Source organism: Oratosquilla oratoria, chromosome 16 (genome assembly GCF_046742065.1).
Source record: "Oratosquilla oratoria isolate Oo_2021 chromosome 16, ASM4674206v1, whole genome shotgun sequence".
NCBI lineage: Eukaryota > Metazoa > Arthropoda > Malacostraca > Stomatopoda > Squillidae > Oratosquilla > Oratosquilla oratoria.
Window position 1 is genome coordinate 10,896,104 of NC_134792.1, and position 20,893 is coordinate 10,916,996.

The 20,893-nt window shown below is 39.7% G+C and overlaps 2 protein-coding genes across 7 annotated transcripts in view; one reads left to right on the forward strand and one right to left on the reverse strand.

Annotated features, from left to right (window-relative positions):
- Positions 1–2,040, reverse strand: part of Synj (synaptojanin) — a 312,743-nt gene extending 310,703 nt beyond the window's left edge. The window contains exon 1 of one of the 6 annotated variants that reach the window (XM_076199351.1): positions 1,843–2,040. In XM_076199351.1, the coding sequence (XP_076055466.1) occupies positions 1,843–1,966 (124 nt within the window). In that variant the 5' untranslated portion in view covers positions 1,967–2,040. The remainder of the gene's footprint in view (positions 1–1,842) is intronic. The other 5 variants (XM_076199352.1, XM_076199346.1, XM_076199348.1 and 2 more) reach the window with 5 other exon arrangements.
- Positions 2,041–17,260: 15,220 nt separating this feature from the next.
- LOC143033547 (uncharacterized) lies at positions 17,261–20,207 on the forward strand. Its single transcript, XM_076199040.1, has 6 exons — positions 17,261–17,882; positions 18,014–18,199; positions 18,383–18,724; positions 19,018–19,278; positions 19,432–19,533; positions 19,906–20,207. Exons 1-6 carry the CDS (start codon positions 17,261–17,263, stop codon positions 20,205–20,207), a joined length of 1,815 nt encoding a protein of 604 aa, XP_076055155.1.
- Positions 20,208–20,893: the final 686 nt, after the last annotated feature.

The window sequence follows — 20,893 nt, forward strand, 5'->3', positions numbered from 1 at the left end:
TGAATTAACCTCTTTCCAAGCCAATGTGATCAGTGACAACAAGAATTGGTCAAATTAATGCAAACACGGATACTCAACATGAAACTTGCGTTGTCCATTAGCTCCTAACCTAACCTACTGTAACCATTCCATTGAAAAATATATCTTTCCAATGCAAAAAAGGAACACAGTGGCTATTTTTACAACATGGTTGATAGCACCCTCTATTGTGAACTTTTGGACTAAATTCAAAATGGCTGCCACTAATTTCAAATTATACTTGCAGCAGGTGCAGAATTTTATTCATTTGCAGCTCTAAAAGAATCGATTTCCAGCTGGGAAAAGTCTAATATTGTATATCTTTATTCTTTACACCAGGAACTTCAGAACAATACAATCAGCTACTAAACGTGCTCCTAACAGAAGTTTCAAACCTGAGCTGGAGTATTTTTCAATAGATTATTGCTGTGAGCATGGAGGTAGAAAATACCAGCCAAAATCTACTACTGGGACACAACCAAATCAAATCTATGAACTAGACTTCTGTCTATACCAAGATGTCTTCATACATCATTAGTAACTTAAGATAAATTTGCTCATTTAAATTTTTTTGAAACATTCCTGGGAGGATTGTTAGGTTCGGTTAGGTTATTGTCGTAAAAATTTAGTTCAAAAGTTCATAATAGAGGGTGCTATCAACCATGTTGTATGAATAGCCTGAGGACTATTCTTGAGAGTCCGACTCATCGTACAAATAGCCACTGCCAAAAAAAAAAGGAAAGTGAAAATTGGGTAAAATTTTACTTTCGACCATTGTAGGAATATAGCAATACAAAATTAAATAGTAATTTTGTAAATTAAAATGTATGAACGATATATGCAATTTTGTGTGTGGAAATGAAAATAAAAAAGTTGCTTAAACAGATTTCTTAAGTAACGAAGTCGTGTACGACGAATGGTTACGGTACGCCATGTTTGTTATGGTAGATGCCGACGTCGGAGAAATGAAAGGACGATAAATTTGTCTAAACTAAACTAACCTAACCTAACCTGTGTTTAATAAATCATTACCTGCAAATTAGATATCATCCGGCTGGTCGTCGTCGTGAGAGACGTTGACGGGCTTTTCAACCACTCTCTTAGCTTTTGTATGGCTATATTCCTCCAATGGTCGAAAGTAAAATTTTACCGGTTAGGTTAGTTTAGTTTACTTTAGCTTAGACAAATTTATCGTCCTTTCATTACTCCGACGTCGGAATCTACCGTAACAAACATGGCGTACCATTCGTAGTACACGACTTCGTTACTGAAATCTGTTTTAGCAACTTTTTTTGTTTTCATTTCCGCACACAAAATTGCATATTACGTTCATACATTTTAATTTACAAAATTACTATTTAATTTTGTATTGCTATATTCCAACAATGGTCGAAAGTAAAATTTTACCGAAAATTGTGTTTGTATGATCATGCTAGGACATAACCTAATCATATAAATTGCAACTCTTACTTTCACAATAACGTTGCTTTTTTTTTCTTAATAAGTTATCTGAAGTCTGGCGACAACTTATTCCTGATATCTTTGAAACAAGATCTCAACATAGGATGATCATGATAGGTGTCCATGAACACAACTTCCTATGTTGGCGTTTATCAATTAAAATAAATCAAAAAGGAAAATTGATCAACTATGTGAGGGCATGATGAAAACATCGTAGAAAACTATAGACATGGGGCAAAGACATCATAATAGCTATTATTAGGATAAAATGTCATGTCAGTGACATCGATTGTTTTGACATCACAAATCTATAACACGAACGTCACCTGTATGCACAAAGTAACTACCATTTTAATAACTTACTTAAAGTGGCAATAGTGCCTGCCTGAAAAAGAAGACTTGTTTTAGCCTTCTTGTTTTCCAAAAGGACTGCGAAATCGGCATTGGCATCGGTTTTTTGGTATAAACGAAGGCCAAGAGTCGCCATCAATTGTATCCTACGACTCCTTCGAGCACACTATCTTTCAAAGTTCGAATGCCTTGTATTTACTGGTAACTTAATGTTTACTTTTCCTTTGTACGCATAAAAAATTAAGAAATCTAAATTAACTAAATATATTTCATGTTAGATTTAGAGGTTTAAGTGTTTTCATTTATATTCTACACACACTTAGATTAGATCCATGCCAATAGTTAATGTATACGAACAGTGCCTCACTGTCTTATCAAAACAGACCTTTGAGGTAAGAAGATACAATACAAGTTACAAGTACGTTGATAACTTCCTTATCTCACGAACGCAAAAAAAAAAAAAAAAAAAAAAAACGAGCACACGTAACTGTTTTATTTATGTTGTCTCTTCTCTTGTATTGTATTAATTAGTATGGGTGCGTCAACTTAGTTATTATACTAAGCATTTTATGGTTTATTTGTCAATATTCAAACCTTGCGTCAATAAACTTATTTCAATATGAATTATTTCAGACCTTGAAAACAACAAAATGTGCAGTCATGTTGTCTGGTGCAGAGATCCCCAATCCAAATATAATATATATATTATTATATATATAATATATATATATATATATATATATATATATATATATATATATATATATATACATATATATATATATATATATAATATATATATATATATATATATATATATATATATATATATATATATATATATATATATATATATATATATGCTTAGCTTTTGTAGATTACGAGAAGGCCTTTGATTCGGTAGAACTAATAGCAATGCTAAACTCGCCAGGCAAGCAGGGTACAAACGAACAGATTGTAAGGGTTCTAGAAAATATATATATCCGAAAGGTACAGCTGTAATTCGAATACATAAAGACACCGAAAAAATCAAGATCGAGAAAGGAGTACGGCAAGGCGAAACAATTTCATCCAAATTATTTACAGCTTGCTTTAAAGAGATTTTCAGAAGTACATGTGTTATAATATTCTCTTTATTGCACATGTAGTGTTTAATCCCTATACAGTAATTGTTTGATGTATGTAGTCTGTAGGTAGCCTACATAGTCATTACGTAATCGCTCACGTGCGTCGTTAGACCTACGTAGTTTAGAAGTCCCCTTAAACACATTCAGCTTTGGCGCAGTTCACTTATCTATATTCCATAAGCATTCGTGTATTTTGTATAAAGTTACCCCTAATAATTTTGCATGCAAGGTCCTCATTTATATGTAAGCGTTTCCCTTATCTTATCCTTTATGTCATTCACAAATATATCTATATTATTCTACCAACAAGCTCCACCTGCCACAGGCTGCCAGAAGTAGCTTACACCTGACGTCAGTCGGCGTTCACCTCTTGAAGTGGCAAGTCATGACCGATTCGAAATAATAAAAACGATCAACATTTCCGTATTGTTTAACTTAACCACGGTGGTAAGTCTTTCCACCACAATGGTGACCCCGGAGTGACCATTTTGACGTGGTTAAGTGTATATACATTCTGGTAAACTGTGCATTCCTGGTAACTTTGACACGTGCGAGTAACTACGTATTTTACATGACTTCAAAGCGTGCGAGCAAATTCATATTCTAAGTGACTTCGAAATGCGCGACATCATTACGAAAGATCTACATACGACCAGACATTGCAGACAACTCTACGAATCTTAAACCGGGTCCACACTTATTGCAATTCCACGTATCGTATCATCTTTGCGTACCACCTAGTGATACGATACGGTGCAACAGGGTATTGTACCCACTTGTTGCGCTCCGCCTGCTGTATACGGATACGCAACAAGTGGGTACAATACCCAGAATCATGTCTGACAACGACGCCATGACTGCCCCTACGCAGCAGCCAATCGTCACGCCCACTTCACCAACAGCAGCAGCAATAGCCCAACTGAACTTCTACTGTATCCATCTTCAAAGCGTCTCACTTGGACAGACGCAGCAAAGGACTCCTTCAATAATTTGAAGCAGGCCTTACTGGACTGTCCAACCTTAGCTTACCTTTCACTCATACCGACAGACTCATGACTGACAAGCCTAGCCGTTGGTGCCACCCTCTATCAAGTTATAGACGGCGAGAATGCCTCTGGGTTTACTCGAAGAAACTCGGACACACAACGTGCTTACGCTACCTACGACCGCGAAGTATTAGCAGCTTATTTCGCAGGTTTGCATTTTAAGTCCCTCATTAACATACATGTAGTTACCCTGTTTCTTGGCCACAACCCTCTAGTTGCTGTACTTCATTCCAAGTCTCTTGTTTAAACTGACAGACAACAACGACAACTCTCTGTCATCTCTGAATATGTTTCCAGTTCAGTACATCCGCCGTGACAACAATGTCGTTGCCGTTTGCTCATCTCGCCCGACGTGCGCTGTGTCACTCTATGTCATTGATTTAAGTGGTATCGTTCAGTCAGGAAACAGATAATGAATTGGAAACTTTCAAGCCTAGACCAGTGGCGGATCCAGGATAAAAATTTGGGGGGGGGGGCTAACCTGAATTCCTTCCTCTGAGTAGTCTGATGTATCAGAAGTCTGAGGTATACTAAACTTAATAATGTTTTTCAGATTTTTCTGTATTTTAGAGATATATAATAGAATGTATATTCGTTTTATATTGTTACACGCTTGCGCTAGTCAGTGATAAAGCACTGGCACGCCTATACTCTCGCATAGAGAGAAATTATTGCAGGATCCGTGTGTAGTGTTAGTGCACATGGACTTGTAGTGGTTTGGTTCGAACAAGCCAGGGAAAATGAAATTCACTTTGGTCTCTTATTCTAATCTCTTTGGTAAAACAACCACAAGTAATAGCCACTGCTTAGTGCAGTGGTCGGGGAACAGGGGTAAATTACCCCAAATGGGGTAAATTAGAAATTTTGGGGGGTAATGAACGTGCTACGGATGTGGATGTGCTAAGTGAGGGAAACTGATATGAAAGTTGGAGAAAAGAATGCATCGAGGATCCCACGATCTTTAAAACTATGGAAACGGAGAAATATCAGTATTGAAACTGCTTCATCAGTATTGAATCAGTATTGAAACTGTTTTTAACCCTCAGTGAGACCGCTTTTGCGTTGTTGTCTTGGTGGTGGCATTTGCTCCTTGACTTATCAGTCTTTATTTAGCCCCTCGTCATCTACCATAAGGGTTTTTGATCTGGCGTGTTGAGGGAGGAACAACCACGATCATAGGTAAGGGAGGCCTGGATAAGGGGAAGAAGAAAAGGAGTGAAAGGTGGTGGTTGTGGTGGTGGCAGCTTGGATTGTGTGGTTTATCATTTTATGTGGCGTTAATATTTTGGTTCATTCCTGATGCGTTTATAGAATAGTTGCTGTTATGTGATGATCGGTTGTAAACGGTGCTATTTCCATGCCAAAAAGACAGACTTTTATTTCCTATGATAGATGAAATTAACAATTAAACATTTTTCCAATATACATTTTTTGTTTATTTATTACTATCCATGAATTCTATAAGTAAATTGGTTTGTCCACCAGAGTACTTCCAAGTGTGGGGGTAAATTCATTTTACTACAAATTCTATTGGGGTAACACCCAAAAAAGTTACCCGACCCCTGGCTTAGTGGATCTGATCAGTCGTAGCTGGACGATGAGCCTAACGTCAGAGGCGGTGGCGGCTGATGACGGCGAGGCTCGATGGGACTGCTACAAGACTGGACGAGATGTTGTTGCTGCTGCCGTGGCTACTACTATTCTCCCTGATAATAATAATAATATTACGACAGTTAAGTAAGAGTGTGTGGGTGTAAGGGGGGGGGAGGGGGAGATAGAGGAAGGTAAAGTTGAGAAAGTGAAAGAAGAGTAAGTGCAATAGTGTGGGGCGGACCCACTTGCATGGTGTAATTATTTCATTTTGTGTGGTCACCCTATCTATTCTAAACATAATAATTTCCCTAACTAGTTAATCATCATATAATTGGAGTGAAGGAAGGACTCATTTCTGTTATACATTTTGGTTTGTCTTTACGTTAAATAGTGATATTATTATATCTGATGTTATTTCTATGATATAATATGAGTCCTTCCTTCATTGTGCACATAATAATAGTTTTATATGAGTTATATGAGTTGGGAGCAGGTGTGATTCTATGTAGGCTTGGTGCCGTGAATATAGGTTAAGTAATTTTTGGTTTTCATTTAATTCAAGTTGTATTTACTATCAAGTTGCGTCATACCTGCTCCCATTTAAATTATATATATATATATATATATATATATATATATATATATATATATATATATATATATATATATATATATATATATATATATATTTATAGTTTTTTTTTTTTTTTTTTTTTGAAGGACAAGTGTGAATTTATGAGGTTTATGTGCCTTGTGACTGCTATTTGTTGTGTATTAATTTTATTGTTCTCACGTATCCTTCCTGTTATTTTTATTTTATTTTATTTTTATTTTTATTTATTTATTTATTTATTTTTATATATATATATTTTAATTATGTGTGCATTTGCATATACATACGTATATGTATATATATCAACTAGTTAGTGGCCGAGTGGTGGAGAGGTTGGGGGTTAGCCAAGTATGGTTTTCAGTCTTGGCCAGTATTTATGGTCTTGTGATTTTTGAGTGGGCTGTGGGGGTGGAGTTATATTTCATCTGTAAGTATTTTGTTCCAGGTGTTGCTGCTTAGTCGAATTAGTCTGGCGTGTATTTGTTCTAGGTTTGTTGTTTTGTGTAATTGTTCCGTTGTTTCTAGGTATGGTGGTGTGTGTTTTAGTATTCTTCTTATTGCTTTATTTTGTAGTTTTTGCATTTTGTTTATGTTTGTGGGTGTACTTGTGATTGTGATTATTGGGGGGTATTCTAATTGTGGTCGTGCTAGTGTTTTGTATAGTTTTATTTGCGTCTTTGTGCTTAGTCCCCTGAAACGTCTTAGTCTATTTAGTGTAGCGTTTGTTGTTTGTATTCTGTTTGTGATGTGTCAGTGTATGCCTTGTGAACTTATGGTGAGGCCTAGGATGTGTGCTTGTCTGTTGTATGGTATAATGGTGTTGTTTATCTTTATTGGAGGTGGTTGGCGTGATGAAATGGGAAGGAGTTGGAATTTGTTAGTGTTTGTGGAGAGTTTCCATTGTTTTTCGTATGTGTTTAGTTTGTTAATTTCATGTTCTGTTTTCCTGGCAAGTGTTTGTTTTGCTGTAATGGTTGGGTATGTGATGATTTGTGTAACGTCGTCTGCGTATTGTATTGTGTAGCTTCCGTGTGAAGGTGGTGGTATGTCTGATGTGTATAAGTTAAAGAGTGTTAGTGATAGCACGCTTCCTTGTGGTACTCCGCTGCGGAGTGGGAAGGCTGGTCCGATGTATGTGTTTATTTTTATTTTAGCGGTTCTGTTGTCAAGGAAGCTGCACAGTGTTTTTGTAATGGTGTCTGGGAGGTGTGTTTGTAGGATTTTGTATTTAAGGCCTTCGTGCCAAACTTTGTCGAAGGCCTTAGATATGTCTCGTGATATGATGTTGCATGCTTGGTTGTGTCAAGATCTAAGAATATAAGGTCTAACCACTTCCGACCGAATTTCGAGGGAGTTGGCGCAGCGGGCCCGTGAACGTCACCTGGCTGTTCAAAGTGGGGTTAGCGGGTCCTATAGCTGTCAGTTGAAGCTGGTCCGTCGTTCGAAAATGACGTCGCCTTCGCTCGCATCGCTCCACGCAATTAGTTATATTTTGACAAATATTATATAAAATATATATATAAATATATATAAAATATTATAGTTCCTGTCTATATATATGAATATATAATATATATGATATATAATATATATATAATATATAAAATATTATAGTTCCTGTCTTCCTTGGCGTTTCACAGTTTTCTTCAGTGTATCACAAAGAGAAAATGGACTCAGCCAAATGACGTCAGAAGCTGCGCAGAAGAATGTAAACGGTCTGACCTGTATATTTAGACCTTGGGTTGTGTCTTCGTGTTTCTGCTATTGTTTCGTATAAAATGGCGAGTGCTGTGTGTGTTCCTTTGCCAGGTGTGAATCCGTGTTGGTGTGGGTTGAGCATGTCGTGTTCGTGTAAGTGTGCCATTAGTCTATTTGTAATTAGTCTTTCGAATATTTTGTCTGGTGTTTCTAAAAGTGATATGGGTCTGTAATTTTGTATTTGCTTGTTGTCTTTGTTTTGTTTTGGAATAAATGTGATGATAGAGTTTTTGAATTTTTGTGGGAAGTATCCTAGGCTGAGTGTTTCATTGAATATGTTTGTGAGTAGTTGTATTGTTGTTTTAGGTGTGTGTGCTAGTATTTGTTTTGTGATGCCTGATTGTCCTGGTGCTTTGTTTCTAGTGTGTTTTATTATGTTTTTAACGTCTTCTGGTTGTATGGGTTGTCCGATGTAGGTGTCAGTGTCTAGTCTGTTTAAGTCTATGTGTAAGGTTGTGTTCGTTGGTATTGTTGTGTTATGTATGTAAGTATTTTTGTTTCATGGTTTGTGTCAAATTGTGTGTTCTCCTCTGGTGTGATTTGGAATATCTTTTGCCATACTTGTCTAAATGCATTTTCTTTGTCTTTATCGTCATGTAGTTTTACGTCGTTGTGTGTAATGTAGGGCAAAGTGTTGGTGTTAGATCCAAGTAGTCTTTTTATTGTATGCCAGAAGTCTTGTGGTTTTTTTGGGGTTAAATTTGATATTTGCTATTATTTTGTTCCATGTGTCTTCGTAGTTTCTTTTGGATTCTTCTAGTATTTGAAATTGTAGTTGTCTTAGTGTTTGTATCGTGTGTTGAGTCCAGTTGTTTTCTATTAAGGCTTTGTTTTTTATAGTGTTTGCTTTCCATATTAGTTGTTTTAGTGCTTTGGATGTTCTGGGTGTGGGTAATTGTCTGTAGTGTGTTGTTGGTATGCATTGAGTGATTGCGTTGTTTATCAGTTTGTACCAGTCGTCTATTTTGTCGTCTATGTATTTTGTGTCTTTTGTTTGTGTGTGTGTGTTGGTTTGTGTTTCTGTGGTGTTGTATTCTTCTGTTGTTGTTTCTAGTACTGTTTTGAATTTTTTCCAGTCAGCGTCTTTGTAAAGTAGTCTGGGTTGTGTAGGAATAGTGATCGCTGTGGTGGATAGTGTGAAGTGAAGTGGGATGTGGTCTGATGAAGTTATGTCTCCTGGGTGTATTCTGTATGTGAGGTGGTGGTGTCTGTTTGTGAAAATCATGTCTGGGTTACTTGTTCCGTTGTTTGAGAAGCATGTAGGGAAGTCTGGACCTAGGAAGGTGAGGTGATTTTGTATTATTAGTTGGTGTATGTGTTTTCCTACTTGGTTGTTGTAGTTGTGTTTTAGTGTTTTATGTTTTGCGTTGTAATCTCCTATTATGTATGTTGGTTGTGGTTTCTGTGTGATTTTTAATATGTCTTGTGTTGGTAGGAGTGGTCTGCGTGGTGGGAGGTATAATGTGGCTATGGTTATGGGTCCTTTGTCTGTGTTTAATTCAATAGCTAGCATGTCTTCGTCGAAGTCGTCTAATAGTTTGTATTTAATGTTTTGTCTAATTGCTATGGCTATTCCAGCGTTGTCTTCGTTGTATGTGTTTTTGGTGTGTATGTTGTAGTTGAATAGTTTGACTGTGTGCTTTCCTATGGAGTTGAGTAATATGATGTCAGGTGTGTGTGTTGTGTAGTGGTTACTTAGTTCATGTCGTCTGGGTATGTTCCAGGATCTTACGTTATGTTGTATTATGGGTGTTCGGTTTATTGACAGTTGGTTTATGTTTGCGTATGTCGTAGTATCCTTGTCTTGTTTTTTTGTATCTGGCTTCTGTTAGTCTTTGTATTGGTGCTTTAGTCAGGTCGATTAGTCCTTGGTCAATCATTGTCTCTATGGTCTCTTCAGGCATGTCTTTGGTGTAGATGTATTTGATTTTGCCGTTTTGGAGTAGTGTGTGTATGTTATTATGTATTGTTTTGTCTGTCATGTCTTCGTTAGATGTTATTATTTGTAATGTAACTGTGCTGTGTTCAGTTTTCTTTGTCTTCGTGGGTTGAGCGGTTTCTGTTGTTTGTTCAGTGTTGTGTGGTCTCTTGTTTCTCTGTTCTTCTGTCTCCATGTCTTCCGGTTGTGGCTGGGGGGGTGTTGGGTTATTTAACATGTTTAATATGGCTGTTGGTTTGATGACTGAAGGTGGGATGATGATTGTGGGGAGTCCATTGGCTTTGTAGTATGCATCAATTGTCTGCTGGTACGTTCCTGGTGTTGCTGCTTCGGTTATGTTTGCGTGTATGATTGCTGTATTTATGACTGTGAGGTGTTTGAGGTTTATAGGGTTGGGTGTTGGTGTGTGGGGGGACTGAGCAGTGTTTCCTGTGGCTTTGTTTGCGTATGAGTTGTTAGTGTGTGTGTGTGTTTGTTGCTCTCTGTTTTCTTGCATCTTTTTCTTGATTAATTCTTTCCTCACTTGGCATCTGGCTGCGTATGTGGGATGGTCGAGGCCACAGGCAATGCATTTTTAATGGCATTGTGACAGTTATTGATGCGATGTTCCTTTGAGCTGCATCCTGAGCAGATTGTGTATGTGGCGGGTAGTGTGCATTGTTTGAGAGTGTGGTTGTATGCGTAGCACCTCGTGCATTGGGGTAGGTGTATGTACGTTTCTTGATTGAGTATATGTGGGGGGAATGACTGGCTGAACATAAGTATCCCTGTCTCCAGACTCTTCTTGACCATTGTGGAATTCTCCATTTTAATCTTGATAATGGTTCTTGTATTTGGCAATTTAATTATGCTAGTGATCTTCATGTACTGATTGTTCCGTTCCAGTTCCATCTTGATCGCCTCCGTGTCTTCATCGTGTATGTGCTCGTCGACTTGTCTAACTATCAGAGTCCTTTTGGCGTTAAGTTCAGGGGGGTCAATGATGTCCAGGCCTTCAATTGCGAACGAGTTCTTGATTTGTTTTTTCGTTAGTTCTTCTATGGTCCGGTCGTCAGCTATGGCGGTATGTTGTGTTCCGTTGGTGTGAAGCTTCTGGATTGAGATTTCATGTTTGGTTAGTAATTTCCAGATGACGGATCTCTTGCCTGGACCGGCATTGGGCCGGTTTTCGCGAATATTTATCCTGCCCATCGCGCCGGAGCGCGTTGAGCGTGTTGTGTGTAACTGTGCTTGTTAATGTGTGTGTAGTTACTGTGTAAAAAAGAAGAAATGAAAACAAGAAAGAATGGTGTGTGGGGGGGGGAGGTCGTGTGGGTACGGTCTATGCTCGCTGATATGGCTAAGTGGTTGGCGACGGTTAAAGGTAAGTGCTACGTTGGCTGGTGCCCTAGTGCCTATCCGCAGCGTAAGAAACGCCTTGGCTGCCTATTCGTCGAGCCTATGCCGGTCCGCTGTAGTAGCGGGAAACCGGAACGATGGGGGTTCCCTCCCCACCCAGTCGACTGAGCAAGTTTTACAGACCAGCAAGGGCTATGCTCAGTCGAAAGGGGGGTTATTTAGGGCATATACCGTCAGAGCGAGAGACAACAAAGAAATTGTCTTGGCTCGGGTAACGGTTTAGGTGGTAATCTTCAGTTGGCAGTTTCACGGAGCAAGCGTAAGGACGTCCTTCCTCGTTGGTGTCTGCAGCTCGAATGATGAAAAGATCTATTCTCCCTGACTGGCCGCCGCTGCCCTATTTAAGGGTCGCTCGCGGCTCAGCGTAGTTGGCAAGAGAGGTCGCTAGCCGCTCGAGAACCATTTGCTGGCTCCTGATTGGCTAGCTCATATTCACCTCTTGCCAACTATGGGAAGTGTGTGACCGCCTGTGGCTGCGTCACTACAGACTCATGGAAGTAATAAAAGATAAAAGTAGCTTTCAAAAACAGAAATACAAACAAAAACGTGTATGAACTTCTGAACCTGTTAATAAAAGTATCTAAATTACATTAATAACACACAGCATTGTTCATGGGATCTCACACGAACATCAACCTCGTGTCTTTTGGGGCAAATACATTGATTACACTGTCAAATACATTGATTACACTGTCTATTTCAATATTGATTTCATTGTGAACGCCGAGTAGCGCCAGGCCGTTGAGGCGATCTTGACCCATAGTATTCCTTAGGTAGGTCTTCAGTCGCTTCAGGGTTGAAAATGAACGCTCGGCCTCTGCGTTCGAGACTATGAGCGTGATCAAAACTCGGAGGAGCTTGGCCGGGTTCGGATACATTCGGGTCTGGGCGTGGGCAAGGGCATCTCCAATGGATTCGAACTTCATTGTTGTTGAATACCAGCACTCTGCTTCCGCCTTCACGAGGCTCAAGGTCTCTATGTCAGCCTCATAAATCTTTGCCGCTTCCAGTACAGCAGCAACATCTCCATCAGCGCTGCTGAGCAGATTCTTGATCTTGAAGCCAACAGGAATAGTATCATTCCCGAACTGGGTCTGCAGCTCAGTCAATACATGGTCGAGGAAAGGGACATATACAGATTTTCGGTAATACTCCTCAGCTGTCTGGAAGGGTAAATTCGCTCGCTGCGTTTGGCTCGGGGTACAGGAATGGTGTCGTGTGATGAACCGATCTCCTGGAGGAGCCCCTCTGCCTTCTTGAAGATGTCCTGGAAGCTGGTCAGTACAACTTCCCGGGTCTTGTTTAGATGCGTCACCCACATCACCAATCGTAGCGTACGCTGAGACTAGATCGACCATAGGGAACTGCAGGGATCGGCTCGGCTCCACAGTGTGAGCTTGCACAGACTCAGCGACGGCGAGACCAATCAGAAAGCGCGGCTCTCGGATTGCTTTCAACAGAGTTGCTTTACTAATGTCCTAAAAATTGCTGTAGCACACCCGATCCATAAAGATGTGCCCAAATCAAACGTATCAAATTTTCGTCCGATTTCGATCCTTCCAGTATTGTCTAAAGTACTTGAAACCGTTATTCTTGAGCAATTGGTAGATTACCTTGAGTACCACGGGATAGAGTAGATCTGGGTGTGGAGGAGGAATGGGGATGGTTCAAGGAGGGAGTCATAAAGTGTGCAAGGATGGTGTGTGGAACAAGAAGGACAGGTAGAAATAGAAGGAAGGGTAGTGAATGGTGGGATGAAGAAACAAAGAAGGTTGTAGAAGAGAAGAAGCGAGCTTTCACAGATTGGTTACAAAATAGGACGAGGGAGTCATATGAGAGGTACAAAGAAAAGAAAAGAGAAGTAAAGCACAAGGTAAAGGTTACAAAGAGGAGAGCAGATGTGAAATGGGGTAAGAGTATGACAGAAAATTTTGAAAGTAATAAAAAGATGTTTTGGAAAGAAATTAAGAGAGGAAGAGGAGGCGAATCAAGTAGAGAAGAAAAGGTAAAAGATACAGATGGAGAGATGATAATGGAAGAGAAGGCAGTAAGGGGAAGATGGGCAAAATATTTTAGGGAGTTGCTAAATGTGAAGGGGGATAGGGAAGGAAAGATAGCTGCTGTGGGAAATGCGAAGAAAATGAGAGTGAGGAGTGAGGAGAATGGAGGAGAAATAAGGAAGGATGAGGTGAAGGCAGTTGTTAAGATGATGAAAGCAGGTAAGGGACCTGGTCTGGATGGATGCCATGTAGAATGTCTGAAAAAGGGAGGTAAAGTGATGGTGGACTGGCTGGTGAGGTTATTTAATGTTTGCTGGAGAGAGGGTAGAGTGCCGGAGGACTGGAGGAGTGCCTGTATAGTTCCACTTTACAAGGGAAAAGGGGACAAGTGGGAATGTAGTAGTTTCAGAGGGATTAGCTTGTTAAGTGTAGTTGGGAAGGCCTATGTGAGGATCTTGATTGAGAGGATTAGGAGAGGAACAGAGGGAGTAATTGGTGAGGAACAGTGTGGATTTAGGATGGGTAGAGGTTGTGTAGATCAGATCTTTGTGGTAAGACAGATATGTGAGAAAGCTATAGGAAAGGGGAAGGATGTTTTTTGGGCTTTTATGGATCTGGAAAAGGCTTATGATAGGGTAGACAGAAAGGCACTGTGGGAGGTTATGCAGATATACGGGATAGGAGGAAAGCTTCTGGGAGCTGTCAAGAGTTTTTATGAGAGTAGTAGAGCTTGTGTCAGGATTGGAAATGGAGAGAGTGAGTGGTTCGAGGTAAAGGTGGGACTTCGTCAAGGATGCGTTATGTCGCCCTGGCTGTTTAACTTATACATGGATGGGGTGGTGCGAGAGGTAAATGCAAGGGTAGTGGGCAAGGGATTGGAGATGGTTAAAGAAAATGGAGAAAAGTGGGAGGTGAGCCACCTGTTGTTTGCGGACGACACTGCGCTTGTGGCAGGATCTGAGGAGGAATTAAGGAAGTTGGTGGCAGAGTTTGGGAGAGTATGTGATAGAAGAAAGCTAAAGATAAATGTGGGTAAAAGTAGGGTGATGAGATGTACAAGGGGTGAAAGTGGCAGTGGACTGGAAGTGAGCATTAAGGGAGAGCGACTGGAGGAAGTGGATAGTTTTAGATACATGGGTGCAAATGTGGCAGGAAAAGGTGGAGTGAAGGTGGAGGTAGAATGTAGATTGAGAGAAGCGAGTAAATGCCTTGGTGGATTAAAGAGTGTAATGAGGAATAGACATTTGGGAATGGATGCTAAGAGGAGACTGTATGAAGGAGTGATTGTGTCAACAGCACTGTATGGGGCAGAAACATGGAACATAAGAGAAGAAGAGAGGAGTTTGAATGTGTTTGAGATGAGGTGTCTGAGAAGTATGATGGGGGCTACTAGGCTAGATAGAGTGAGAAATGAGGAGGTGAGGAGTAGAACAGGGGTGGAAAAAGAGCTGGGAGATAGGGTTGATGAAAGAATATTAGGATGGTTTGGACACATGGAAAGAATGAGTGAAGAAAGACTAGTAAAAGAGGTGTGGAAGGCAGATGTGGAGGGAGTGAACATGAGGGGACGTCCTAGGATGAGACGGATGGATGGGGTGAAGGGGGCTTTGGGGAAGAGGGGAATGTCTGTTGAGGAAGAACGGAAGAGGACAGAAGACAGGGGTGAATAGAGAATGGTTGTATATGGATGATGTTGTGATTGCATGAGGTGGAATGGGTGGGGGGGGGTGAGGTAGTATGTGTGAGCAAAATTTGAAGCAGCCCAAAGGGCTTTCTCTCCGTCCTCTCCTTTTATGCAATGGGGGGACGGGGAGGGGGGTCGCCGATTTAATGAAGCGGCCTTGCTGTGGATGTGCTGTGTCTTGCGACACTGCTTCTGACCCAGGACAGTGGACAAGGTGCAGTGATGACCCGTCATCCAGAAGGTGCTAAGATAAGAGGGGTGTGGAGTGTATTCAGGGATGGAATGGGTGGAAATGATTTTATGCCTTTCCCTTTTTGGCTACCTCAATTTGGATTCCGTGAAAACCACTGAACATATATGCCTGTTGTTCTCTTACATGAATATATTGCAACTCGACTATCTAATAAAAAATGTGTGCCGCAGTTTTTCTAGACATTAAAAAGGCTTTTGACACAGTTGATCATAGTATTCTATTGATGAAAATGGCTGAGTACGGAATAAGAGACTTTGAACTTCAGATGTTTCAGTCATATTTATCTAATCGTAATCAAGTTGTCTTATTTAACGGTGTTAAATCGAGATTAATGGGTGTAAGTATGGGGGTAGCACAAAACAGATAAATGGAATTAAACAAATGCCAAACACAGCACAATTCCGCCCAAATACCGCACACATGCTGTCAGTTTGTTTAACCCCCGGACCTGGCAAAACATCAGAAAGTACTAAAATCGATTAAATGATACCCCGACAATGATTCATGGAAGAACAAATTTGGGGGGGGGGCTTCAGCCCCCTCAGCCCCCCCCCCCGGATCCGCGCCTGGCCTAGACTAATTTTGTATTGGGTGGCTACTGAAACCAAAGCAGTACCGAACAATGTATTAACCACAAGGCGACAAAACACCACAATTACAATATACGTTTACACCACGTAGGTGAGCTAGCAACTTCTCGCATGGGCACGCAACCTCGCTTGGCCGGAAGCATACATGACCGTATGGTTCCATTGCAAAGTGAGCACACGGAAATGCATCAAATTAATACAATAATAAATACAAAATAATAATTTAACATGTATCAAATATTGTTGTTGGCATCCTTCTGTCTCGGAAGACAATGGAGGTCGCGTTTTTTTTTTTTTTTTTTGGTGGTTTGGTCAGTTCATGGTTGAGTTACAACGCCTGCTGTAGCTGTATAGTCCAATTCTGGAACGGCAGGCTCTATTGCAGTTGTCACAGGTGAAGTCCGCGCGGCTGTGTAGCGGCTGCTGCCATCCTCTGCCGTCTGCGCTCTCTTTTCTCCTCCCACTGGTCCTCTCTCCTCTTTTCGCTAGTTTGAATGCTTGCCTTGACAGCATGTCTCCAGCTGATGCGGTCAGCGGCCACCGCCTCCCAGCTTGCTGGGTTGATGTCGCATGCCTTCAGATCACGTTAGAGAACGTCCTTATAGCGGAGGATGGGCCTTCCTGCAGGTATGGAGCCAGTGGCAAGCTCTCCATACAGCACATTCTTCGGTATTCGGCCATCGTCCATTCGGCTAACATGACCGAGCCATCTCAGTCGCCTCTGACTGAGCAAGGCGAACATGCTGGGCATTCCCGCCTGTGTAAGAACATTCTTGTTGGAAACACAATCTTGCCAACTAATGCCCAGGATTCTTCTGAGGCAGCGCATGTGGAAGATATTGAGTCGGCGTTCTTGGCGGGAGTACAGGGTCCAGGCTTCGCTGCCGTACAAGAGCGTGCTGAGTACACAAGCCTGGTATACTACTTGTAGTGTATTCACATTAAAGAAATGTTTAGGTTAATGGCGATATGCGCCTTCTGTTTCTGTTTTGTTAAATGTTGAATTCACGCGCTTCCTAGAGCGCCATAATGTAAACAGAGTGTGAAATACACACACAGTGCCGGAAGCCTATGTTTCCTTCAACCCTTCCGTGTGACAATGAAGAACAGGGAAACTAATTGGCACATAAGGAAAAGCCAATACATAACAATGGCGACGAGGATCAAAGTGTTTTTTTCTGGTGGTTTAGGCCAGAAACAGTGATAAACGGTCTATATGCAGGAAAACTTTCTTCAGCTACGCGCGTCATAACGCCGGGGTAAGCTACGCTAGAGGTGACCACACAGGGTGTAGGTGCCTTTACTTATATGGCTTCCTGTTACACAGCACCGGACATCACTTGTTTTCTCCTACATGAGAGGAGAAAGGGTTACAATTTCCTAAAGTGTCTGATAGTTTTCTAGCCACGAAGCTAGACCAGGGTGAAAGATGGCATCTTCAAACAAGATTGGGCCGTTTAACCTTGAAGAACTCCCTTTTGATGTCTACTTGGCTTTGTTTGAAGCCCATGTAGCCACACAGGATATAACTGATGCTGGCAAGAAGAATCAGTTATTTGTGTCCATAGGCACCAAAATGTTTGGAATTTTAGCAAATTTAACGGCACCAGATATGCCAACTACGAAGACATATGATGAGCTGATAGAATTAATGAAAAAACATTTCATTACAAAGCCATCCTATCACCGAAGCTTGTGTTCGTTCCAACAACGACGTAAAGTTGAAAAAGAAACTGTGAAAGAGCTCTATGCAGACTTGAAGAGACTGGCAAAGGATTGCAACTTCGGCACCATGTTTGATGCCAGGCTGAGAGACCAGCTGTTTATGGCTGTGGACCATGAACCCTATTTCAAATATCTACTTGCCGAAGATCTGAAACTAGAAGCATTAACATCTTCAACACTCCTAGAACGCATTCTGTTGCTTGAAAAAGCTCATATGGGGGAAGGAGAGACAGGTAATCACAGTTCATCTGGTACAGTACAAAAAGTGCATAGCAAGACTGTGTCAAAGTGTAAGCATTGTGGTTTCCCACATCCAAGTTCTGCTTGTAGGTTTAAAGACTCGGAATGCCACTATTGTGGTCGACAGGGTCATTAAAAAAAATTTGTAGATTTAAGCAAAAGGATGCATACAAGCAAAATAGCTCTAAAAGTTTTAAGAATAAAAACGTCAAATCAGTTTCTGAACAGGAACCAGAGCATGAAGAACACCAGTGTAGTGCTAATAATGTTGTTGATAAAAGCATGTTGCTGAAAGTTTCTTGTAATTGTCTAAAATCTGTTAAACCAGAAATGTACAATTTTGTGTTAAATGATAAATCTATACCTTTAGAGATAGATTCTGGTTCATGTGTTTCACTGATAGGTGAAAATTGGATAAAAGTACTAAATGTTAAAATGACTCCATCTTCCAAAGAATTGACTGCTTATGGAGGTCATCAAATAAAGGTAAAAGGTCAAGTTGATCCTGTAGTAAGGTTTAATAACTATAGTACAAATCATGTATTTTTTGTTACTGATTCACACTGTAATGATTTATGTGGAAAAGATTTAATGAACAAAGTAGGCATAAAGATAACTGGTTTAGATGAAGCTTTGAAAGTGAATTCAGTAAATGACATGGATGTTTCTGATAATCCTAAACAACTTTTGGATAGTTATAAAGTAAATGACAATTTACCTATTAAAGGAGTTGAAGCTAGAATATATGTGAAAAAAGATGCTACTCCTAAATTCATCAAAGCAAGGATAGTGCCCTTAGCACACAAAGAGTTAGTTGATATTGCCATACAGGAGCTTGTAGAAAATAAAGTCATAGAACCTGTAGCTTATAGTGATTGGGCTTCACCCATTGTACCCGTCTTGAAAGATTCAGGAAAAATGAGAATTTGTGCTGATTTTAAGCATTTGAATGGTCAAATTAAATTGAGAAATACCCACTACCTAAGCTTGATGAAATGTTGGCTACAGTTGGAGATAATGTGTTCTGTAAGCTTGACTTGTGTAATGCATATTTGCAAATGAAGGTTTCTGAAGGAGACCAGAAATACCTTGTTATCTCAACTGAAAGGGGATTGTTTAAATACAAAAGACTACCTTTTGGACTGGCATCAGCGCCGGGAATTTTTCAAAGGTATATATCACAGTTATTAAGTGATATTGATGGTTTAATTGTTTATCTAGATGACATCCTTATATGCGCCAAGTCGAGAGAAGACCAAAGTGATAAAGTTAAGCTTGTTTTGAATAAATTGGCTGAAGCTAATGTCAAGTTGAATCTGGGAAAATGTGAGTTTAATAAAACTGTCATTGATTTCCTTGGTTGTGTAATTTCTGGAGAAGGCTTATCTCCATCACCAAATAAGATTAAAGGTATTCGGGATGCTCCTGTACCAGAAAACTTGTATGAGCTACAGTCATTTCTTGGATTAGTCACCTACTATAGTAGATTTATCCCTAAGTTTTCTGAAATTTTGTCACCACTCTATGATTTAACAAAAAACAATGTCAAGTTTCTATGGTCAAACCAGTGCCAAGTAGCTTATGATGTCATTAAAGAAGCTTTATGTAAATCTAATGTCTTATCATGCTTTACAGGAAAGTCAAAATTTATTCTAGAATGTGATGCTTCTCCAGTAGGTGTAGGGTGTGTATTGATACAGGTTGAAAATATTGTTGAAAAACCTATTGCATTTGCTAGTAAAAAACTTACTTCTGCTGAGAAAAATTACTCACAGACGGACCGGGAAGGGCTAGCATTAGTGTGTGGTGTCACAAAGTTTCAATACTATCTATTAGGTAGGAATTTTGAGTTGAGAACGGATCATAAACCACTGCTTGGATTATTTGGAAAAAACAAAGCAATTCAAATAAATTCAAATGCAAGATTAATCCGGTGGTCTGTTCTGTTGTCACATTATATCTATGATCTTGTTCATAAAAGTGGTAAAACCAATGTGGTTGCTGATGCTTTGAGTAGGTTACCTATTGATGATTGTATCAATTCAGGTACACCACCAGAATATGTGAAACTTATAGAAAATTTCAATCCTTTTAACTTTTCTTTTGAAGCTGTACAGAAAATGACAAAAGCAGACCCTGTACTGAATAAATTAGTTTCTCAGGTAAAATTTGGATGGACTAACAACTCGGATGTTTGTAGAGAATATTCTCATGTTAAAAATGATTTATCAATTCTTAAGGGTGTTGTTCTATTTAAAAATAGAGCTATTGTTCCATCTGCCTTAAGAGCTAAAGTGTTAGAGCTACTGCATTCCAGTCATAATGGAATTGTGGCAATGAAAGCTGAAGCCAGAGAAAACATTTGGTGGCCCAGGCTTTCTGATGATATTGAAGAGCTTGCAAAGAGTTGAAATGAATGTAGTGTTAGAAATAATCAAGTTTCTTCTAGCAAATTGATGTGGAATTTTGCTAGTAAGCCTTGGAGTAGGATTCACATTGATTATTGTGGACCAATAGAAAATAAGTATTTTTTTTTATCTTAGTAGATTCTTATTCTAAGTTTATTGATGTTCAATATACTTCAAGCATGGCAAGTGCTAATACTATGGAATTGTTAAGAAAAAGCTTTGCTAATTTTGGTATTCCTGATGTCATTGTTTCGGATAATGCTGCTTATTTTGTTTCTGCTGATATCAAGGAGTTTTATGAAAGGAATGGAATAAAACTGATCAATCCAGCTCCTTTTCACCCAGCATCTAATGGATTAGCAGAGAGATATGTTAAAAGTTTTAAACAGGGAATGCTAAAATATCACAGTGGATCAATTAACACAAGAGTTAGTAGGTTTCTGTATAACAATAGGAGAACCATTCATTCAGGTACAAAAGAAAGCCCTGCAGAAATGATGTTTCACAGAAAATTTAAATCTCCTCTGGACATATGTAAAACGACTAAAACAAAGGAGGAAGAGAGTGTGCTAGTTAACAAGAAGACTGCTCTTGATTGTGTAGAAAGCAGATTTGAAGTTGGGCAAGCAGTTTTTGCAAAAAAATATTCTAGAGGTGAACCTTGGTTACCAGGCATTATTATTGAGGTT